At 39.5% G+C, this 9,401-nt stretch overlaps 1 protein-coding gene across 6 annotated transcripts in view; it reads left to right on the top strand.

The window, feature by feature from the left end:
• LOC126757995 (homeobox protein cut) overlaps positions 1-9,092 on the top strand; it is a 215,892-nt gene extending 206,800 nt beyond the window's left edge. For all 6 annotated transcript variants that reach the window (XM_050471951.1, XM_050471950.1, XM_050471955.1 and 3 more), the window contains exons 7-8: positions 3,194-3,602; positions 3,690-9,092. In XM_050471951.1, coding sequence (XP_050327908.1) covers positions 3,194-3,602; positions 3,690-6,816 — 3,536 coding nt within the window. In that variant the 3' untranslated portion in view covers positions 6,817-9,092. The remainder of the gene's footprint in view (positions 1-3,193; positions 3,603-3,689) is intronic.
• Positions 9,093-9,401: the final 309 nt, after the last annotated feature.

Genomic DNA, 9,401 nt, shown 5'->3' on the forward strand with positions numbered 1-9,401 from the left:
TCCTCACTGTACTTTTCATGGAGCTCCTACTCATCGAACTACTCTTTGAACCACTAATACTATGCCTTACGGAACTGCTTATTGTACTCCTCACTGAACTATTGATCTGACTCCTCATTGAGTTAATCACTTTACTCCTCATAAAATCTCATTGCATGCCTTACTGAACTATTCATTGAGCTTTTGATTTGACTCCTAATTGAGCCTCTCCTTTCTCTTCTTATAGAATCACTCATTGCATGCCTCGCTGAACCACTCATTCAACTATTGATTTGACTTTGAACCACTCACTTTTGACCCGAGTGAACTATTTATTGTAGGCCTCTTCAGTGAAACTCAAAAACTACTCATTCTATCTCTCATTGAACTGTTTATTGTATGCCTCAATGAAATAATCATTAAATTTTGGATTTAACTCATTTAGCCACTCATTACACTCCTCAGAGAACTAGTCATAGAGTCATTCTACCGACTACTCATCGAACTGCTCATTTTACTCCTCATTTACGTTTATCAATTCCAACGTACGAATTGTGCCTATTCAATTCAGAAAAGCAACCAGTTGGCCATAATTCGTCAAGCTATTAGATTTTTATGCCAGGTGGCTTTACTCAATTGATTATTCTTGTTTTTGCATTGCATTGTTTGCTTGTTGGCAGCACATTTGTTTGCAAATTGCACTTGCGCCCCACGAAACCAACGCCAAAAACAAGCGACAAATCGCTATTTTACAAACTCAAGCTTGGCGCGCTCATCAATGCCGTCAATAGATCGCTTTTGATGCTTTGATGTTGACTCTTACTGGTTTATTTTTTTTTTACTGCTAAGCACAACCGTCGCAACATGCCAACAAAGCGCTGGCAATGCGCGCTACAAACATTTTTGCTGCTGCACTTGCTGCGCTATGCAGGCAATGCAAATATTATTCGAGCACATCGACGGCATGCAATTGCCGCCTGACTGCGCGTTCTTTCGATGATGATATTATTTGGAAAAATAACGGTTGCAGGTCACAAACTGCGCGCTTACACCGCCAATTGGCCAGTTGAGTGGCTGGCCAGTGGCTCATTGTTGGTCAATCGTGATAATACGCGTGCGAGTTTGAGCATCAGTTGGGTGGCGGCAAATGTTAAATAAAATAGCGCGAAATTTGCAGCATTTTTTTCTCATACACATACAAATGCATGGTCTTTCATGCGCTTGCTATGGTACAATGTTTGGATTTGCCGCGTTAATTGGTCATTTAAAACGATTTGAGCATGAAGCATATTTATTTAAAGCGCCAAAGCTGGGTTGGAGTTTTGACAAAAAATAACAAGAGCGCATTCATGCGGAATGCAATTAATTTTAATGAATTGCAAATTAAATTTGATTTAAATTAGAATTTTTTGCAATTTTACAGCAAAAGTTTATATATACTTACAATTATAATCAAATTTTGACAGTTCATGACGTTCATGACGTAACGCTAACTTGTCGCTAATATAAATTTGACAGCTGAAGCCGTTACAATGCGTTACTATAATTTGCTATACACACTGCATGCCTCCAGCTAAAATAAGAAACAATTACAGGCCGTCTTCGTTTCGCCAAGCATTATAAAGTAACGAATCGAACAAACCATGTCAACCAGCTAAAACGGACTGACAGCACTTGCGGTGCTAACTTCCACTCTTATTTCAGAAATTCGACCACGTGAAATTTTTTTATAAAATAAAAGCATTTTTATAAAAAAAAAATTTGGTTCTGCCAAACACCTTAATTTGTTCACAAGCCAACCTTATTTAGTCGTAAAATATATGTACTTGCTGTCAAGCTGAGACTCTCTTTAAACAGAACTGATAAGGATTAGGATATACAATAATATTTAAACGCCGTGAGCATGTCTTCCATAAGAAATTTATATTTTAAGCTGTTAAGGCCGCCTAAAGCGCCCAAAATATTTGCCGAACTTCAATAATTTATGCTACGAGTAAGAAAAAATGAATCGAATTTTTTGCTATCAGGTTTTATGAAACACGTATTTGAGTGTACAAAAAATTTCTATAAATGCATTTTTATACAAAATGGCGGCTGCCACGTCAAGCTACGAAATCACCTTTTCAAGCGTGTCTCTATAGCCGACGCTGATTCAAGAAACTCGTGCTATAAGAAACATAATATAACACGACGTCTTGATCTTTCTCAGTGCGGCTAGTAAAATGCGTACGTTGTTCCCTGTAAAGCTTGTAAAAGAATGCGTAAACTTTTTAAGTACTACAATAGCATTAAAAATAAATCATTTATTATTTTTTTTTGTTGTTTTTTTTAATTCTAAAATTTTAATAATATTTTAAGGTGCTTGAAGTGTACTTTTAGATATTTTTTTCACTTTATTATAAATCCTAGACTGACCTAATTCCATAACTGCAGATTGTTAGCCCGATTATTTTTTCACATATCACTATTTATACTGAATCAACGGCAAAAATATGTTAAGCCTATAAGTATTGCAAAAATTATTCCTGCGCATTTATTTGCTAGTTGGAGGCACTTCCAGCGTACCACACTATCAATCGCAGGAAGCAGCAAATTGCCTTTTTATGATATTTAATTTGCATCAATATTTTAGAGGAGTGCAGATGAAAGAAAATAAATTATACCGAAAGTGGTGGGTTATTGACATTTTATGGCTTAATTCCAACACTAAATCTTAATGCACTACAGCGCGCTTCCACTATTGAACGGAATTATTTGTTGCGCACTGCCGCAAATGTTGGCAAACTTGATTCGACGCGGCAACGTATCAATAAATACAATAAATGCGCTGACCCACAGACCGGTGTGCGGCAACGGGCGCGCATTGGCGCCTTAAACGCAGGCGGCACACATAAAAACGCGTGCAAGTCGGCTCGACGGCTGAGCGCAGCTTTATTGCTTGCGTGCGCCTTGTGGCGGCGCAGTGTTGGTACGGATAATGGACCAATAAATCCATGGGTCGTCAGCATTGGCAGCGCCTATCAATATGTCATATACTAGCGGTTGTTTGAACCTTTTGTTGAATTTACTTTAAGACTTTTTGTTTAGTTTTATTGCGCTGTGCGTTTTATGTCGACTAATGGCCTGTTTATGATCGCGCTAGTGCGTTGATGTCTGACGTATGTACGCTGGCGGTATAAATATTTAATTTCTCTCTTTTTTATCGATCTTGCAGATTCTGGTTTGCCGCCGTATGGTGGACGCGAGGACTCCATGTCCGATGATCGCATCGCGCACATACTCAATGAAGCATCGAGCATGATCAAGAATTCCACACCGGGCTCACTGCAACAGCAACTGAAAGAGGCCGAACAGCGGCAGCTGCAACAGGAGCAACATCGACGCTCGGCGCATGACGAGTCGCAGCACAGCAATGAGGATTCCAAGTCGCCGCATCCATTATGCACCTCTCCATTCTATAAGAGCAACAGCCAATTGAAGCAGGAGCAGGAGGCGGCGGCAGTGGCTGCTGCACAACAGCAGCAGCATCGCTTGCGTCAGGAGCAAGAGTTAACGCCCGACAAAATGGCGCGCATCTATCAGGAGTTTCTTATGCGTACGCCACGTGAAGCCGCCTTTCCCAGGTAAGCATCTGCAGCACAGTTCATTCATCTAATAACACTTCTTCTGTTGTAAGAGCAATGTTTGGCTAAACCAATTAATTTTTTTAGTCTTCTGCTTTCGCCTTTTTTCAGCGCTGCCGGTGGCATGCCCAGCGGTTGTGGTCTGCCCAACATGATGGCAGCCGATGAGAATTTACGCCTCACTTACGAGCGTGAAATGGCCAAATTGCAACAGCAACAACAACAACAGACTGCTGCAGCCGCTGCCGCCGCTAGTAGCTTGCCGAACTTCCCCAACTTCTCCAACTTGATGGCATTACAGCAGCAAGTGTTGAATGGCGCACAGGACCTAACGCTGACAAAGGATCCCAAAGACGCTATAAAGGTCAATGGACAGCGTGCCATCGAGCACTCCAGCAACTCTATGGATTCACAGTGCGGTAACAGCAACAGCAATACGGCCACCATGCCGGGTAGTAATAACATCGGCGGTGGCAATAACAATGCCAAAGACTTGCCGAACACCGACAGCTTGGATCGCCATTCCAGCGCCGGTATGCCGTTGCATACGCGCAAGCTCGAAAGCAGTGGCAGTAGCCATACACCGGTGCCGCCAACAACTAGCAGCGCGACAGTTTCCATGCACGGCGTTAGCAACTCCACTGCACCCAGTCCATTGAGCAATTCGATTTTGCCGCCCGCGATGACAGCCAATGATGACTTCTCCGCCACCGCAAGCCCCTTGCAGCGCATGGCATCTATCACGAACTCGTTAATCACACAGCCACCCGTCCCACCACACCACACACCACCGCAGCGTCCCACCAAAGCCGTCTTGCCACCAATCACACAACAGCAATTCGATATGTTCAATAACCTCAACACCGAGGACATAGTGCGACGCGTTAAAGAGGCCCTTTCGCAGTACTCCATCTCACAGCGTCTCTTTGGCGAATCAGTGCTCGGTCTCTCGCAGGGCTCTGTCTCCGATTTACTGGCACGCCCCAAACCTTGGCATATGTTGACACAAAAGGGACGTGAACCCTTCATACGCATGAAAATGTTTCTTGAAGACGAGAATGCTGTACATAAATTAGTCGCCAGCCAATACAAGATTGCGCCAGAAAAGCTGATGCGTACTGGCAGTTATAGCGGCACACCACAGATACCGCAAGGACTGGCCAGTAAGATTGGCGCTTCTCTACCGATGCAAAAAATGATGAACGAATTGAAGCTACAGGAACCAACACAAGCCCAGCATATCATGCAACAAATGCAAGCCGCTGCCATGTCTGCCGCAATGCAACAACACCAGCAGCAAGCACAAAGCCAACAACAGCATGCTGCAGCTGCTGCCGTACAAGCAGCACAGGCCGCTGCCGCCGCACAAGCGGCACACCACCAAAGCATGTTGTTGACTTCACCCGGACTGCCACCACAGCACGCCATTAGTCTGCCACCTACCGGTGCCGCTGGCAGTGTTGCTGGTCCGGGCACACCTGGTAACGATAAGAAACCAATGATGATGCCAATACATTCGCCGCATCAAGCGAACGCAATGCGCAGCATGCACCAACATATGTCGCCGACCGTTTACGAAATGGCGGCGCTTACTCAGGATCTTGATACACAAGTGATAACCACGAAAATCAAAGAAGCTCTACTCGCCAACAATATCGGCCAAAAGATTTTTGGCGAAGCTGTGCTCGGACTATCGCAAGGCTCCGTTTCAGAGTTACTCAGCAAACCAAAGCCATGGCACATGCTCTCCATTAAGGGGCGTGAACCGTTTATACGCATGCAATTGTGGCTATCCGATGCTAATAATGTTGAACGCCTGCAGGTGATTAAGAACGAAAGACGTGAGGCTAGCAAACGACGCCGTTCAACCGGGCCCAACCAACAGGATAACAGTTCGGATACATCCAGCAATGACACCAACGACTTTTACACCAGCTCGCCCGGTCCCGGCTCGGTGGGCTCATCCGTTAGCGGCGCACCACCGAATAAAAAGCAACGTGTACTCTTTTCCGAAGAGCAGAAGCAAGCTTTGCGTTTAGCTTTCGAACTCGATCCATATCCAAATGTGGCCACTATCGAATTTCTTGCCAATGAGCTCGGTCTCGCCACGCGCACTATCACCAATTGGTTCCACAATCACCGCATGCGTCTTAAACAGCAGGTGCCACACAATCAGCCCGGTGCCGACAATCCAATACCCAGTCGCGAGAACACCAATGCAACGCCTTTCGACCCCGTCCAATTCCGCATTCTGCTACAGCAGCGTCTACTCGAACTGCACAAAGAACGCATGGGACTGAGTGGCGCACCAACGCTACCATACCCACCCTACTTCGCCGCTGCAGCGCTACTCGGACGCAGCTTAGCTGGCATGCCCGGCGCCGCTGCCGCCGCAGCCGCTGCAGCTGCCAGTGCTGGCGGCGAGCCCGACCTACACGCGCTCAATCAGGCTTTTAAAGAACAAATGCGTGGACTTGATCTCTCGATGAGCTCTTTAAAACGTGAACGCAGCGTCGACTATGACGACGAACTCGACGAGAGTCATCTCAGCGACAATGAGTCGCTAGACGGTGTTGATGGCGCTGCCGATGACAAATCCCTCAGCGGCGATTACAAAGACGGCGGCTCCAGCACGCCACGCAGCACGCCACTCTCCAGCGCAGCCAGCTACTTACTGGGTGGACTGAATGCAAATATGCGCAGTTCACGACGCAAACCAGCTGCACCACAATGGGTCAATCCCGCCGGTCCAAGCCTAAGCACCGATACAAATGGCATTGCGGGCGCGACAATGGCAACAGCAGCTGGCATGCCACAATCAACAGCCGCACAAGAACGCATCATCAATGGTGTTTGCGTTATGCAACCGTCCGATTTCAATCGCAGTGAAGCTGACGAAAACGCCGATGTCAATACGGAGGCGCACAAACATACCGAAGTGGGCGAGAATGACGTGGAGCAGCAGCGTTTCCTGGAACCGGAGGTGCGCATAAAACAGGAGCAGGAAGATTGTGACAGCGACACTGAGGCAACGCCGCTCTCAACAACGACGCCAACAAGCGAAGAGAAGCTAAAAGTGATCAGCGAAGACAAGTTGCGCATGGTGCGCCTACAGCGGCACAGTCACGAAGACGAGGTCGCGGCACTCGGCGTGCCGACAACGAACGCAACAGCGCCAACAACCACAGGCGCAGCAAGCGTGTGGAATTATTAATACAACTTGTGCGCTTACGGCGGCGTTTTGTTTTAAAGCTAAACAAGCACGCATGCCGCGCATGCGTCACTCAAAATTGTGCAATCTGTGGTGTAAAGCGCGTTCACACGCAGCAGAACTTGAACGATTGAGCGTAATTTCATTTGTTCAAAGATTTTTGCTTAGAAAATGCGTCATTCATTTGCAAAGTCGAAAGACAATGAAGCGTTATGTGGAAATAACGGCATTTAAATGCTGTTTTTTGGAATCTTATTTGTGTAACTTTTGCCGTCAAAGACTGGAAGCAGATTTAGTAGTTGTTTTTCTGTTTATAATATTTTTATTTTCTTTTTTGTTTGCTTAGTTTATAAACCCTATTCGCCTAACGCATTTTTAACACATACTTCTCTTCATACATACATACTTAGTTTAAAGTGTAAATAGTTAATAATATTATAGCATACCGTAGTAGTGAACGCCCTGCCACCGCAACTGTAAATAGTTAATAAAAAAGTATATATATAAAGCTATATAATAAAGATTAAATCAAGCATTGAAATTTAGCAAAAATTATATACAATTATAAAGAGATTACAAATGTAAAGGAAGCTTGCTGGAAAGCATCTTTTTGATCTCAACGGTAAAATCAAAGTAAATTAAAACAAAAAGAAATGGGAAGAAACCTTGCACGCGAAAAATAGCGCTAAGTAACATGAAAAGCCTGCGACATTATTATTATTTAACATTTAGGCTGAGTAATGTTTAATAAAAAAAAAAAAAAAAATAAAACAACAAAATACATATTTGTTGAACGCCACAAAAAGTATTTGTATTAAGCGAACGGCGGAGTATAGCAAACCAAAAATGGCATTACAGTGTAGCATCTAGCATGTAAACTAAGAAAAATAACGCTAAATATATAATATATGATATATATATGGTACATATAGACATACATATAAATAAAATAGCATAAAAATAGAAAATAACAAATGGTATTTGGCCAAGTAAAGCAGGTACAGGCATACATACATATACAAATACTAAACATTTATTAATTAAATAATCTGTGCGGCATTAAAAGGCATTACAGTTAGGCATTTGAGTTAAACAAAAAAAAAACAATAAATAAATTATATGAAAAAAATTAAATGAAATTAAATAAATGATGCGTAGCAGATAAAAAACACGTAACAATAACAAAAATAATAATAATAATTGAATTAGCGTAAGTAGTTGTGAGGAATTAGGGTTAAGGCATGAAATACGTAATTGAGTAGAAACTTTGCACACTTTCAAAGAATGAGGCAGACAATTGACGAAGAAATAAAAAAAATTAAAATAAAATAAATAATTAAAAAATTAAAAAAATATAATTGATACGTTAAAAAAATAATAAAAAAATTAATTTAAAAATAATAGCTAAAATTGAAGAAATAATGTAATAATAATAGAAAATATTAAGTAAATAAAAAAATAAATAAATAAAAAAATTATAAATTATAGTTGAGAAATATTATAACGCAACAATTTAACGTAAAAAATTAAAAGTAATAACAATAAAACATAAAACATAATAAAGAAATAATCAAAATAAAAAATAAATATGAATAAATAAAATAATAAAAAAATATATTAAAAAATTAAAAAAAAAGAAAAATAGTATAAAAAAATAATCTAATAAAGAAATTATAAAAAATAATAATAAAAATAATTTAAAAAAATATAATACACGATTTTTGTTAAAATATAATAATAAAAATAATTTTAAAAAAAATATAATAAACCTTTTTTGATAAAAAATAAATACCAAAAAAATTAACAAGAAATTTAAATATAATAAAGCTCAATAAAAGAAATAGTAGAAGCATAATATACAATAACCAAAAATAAATAAAACCAAGAAAATTAATAATTTATAATTAAACCATAAATTAAAAATATTGCTTATAACAAAAAAACATTTTGAGAAGACAATTCATTTTAAAACAAATCACTAATTTCAGCTCAATAAATGACAAATAAAAAAATAATAAATTGGTAATGAAAAAATTAAATTAAATAAAAATTAAAAAAACTGTATTGAAAATAATAAAAATTAAATAATAAATGCATAATAATAATCAAACAAATACAAAAACAATTACAAGAAAAATATATACATATAATAAAACACGATGAAAATAGTAAAAAAATAAAATAAATATTACTGATAAAAAAATAATAATAAAAATAATATTACAAATAATAATAATAAAAAAATATTTAAAAGAAATACAATAACACTTTTTAATAAAGCCCAATAAAAGAAATAGTAAAAACATAATATACAATAACAAAAACATAAATAATATAAAAAATTAAACATGAAAAAATTGCCATGATGAATTAGGAACATTTATTCTAACAACATACACTTGCATATATATATATACATATGTATGTAATTGACACTTTCTGCAAGCGATTTTCAGATTTCTTTACACTGCACAATGCAATCTTTGCAAATAAATTTAAAATGAAGTAAATCGTGAAATTTAAGTGAACACGCATACTTGCCACTGTTTTTTAATTAAATAATTTTTTTTTCTTAAATAATAAAAACA

Source organism: Bactrocera neohumeralis, chromosome 5 (assembly GCF_024586455.1).
Source record: "Bactrocera neohumeralis isolate Rockhampton chromosome 5, APGP_CSIRO_Bneo_wtdbg2-racon-allhic-juicebox.fasta_v2, whole genome shotgun sequence".
Taxonomy (NCBI): Eukaryota; Metazoa; Arthropoda; class Insecta; order Diptera; family Tephritidae; genus Bactrocera; species Bactrocera neohumeralis.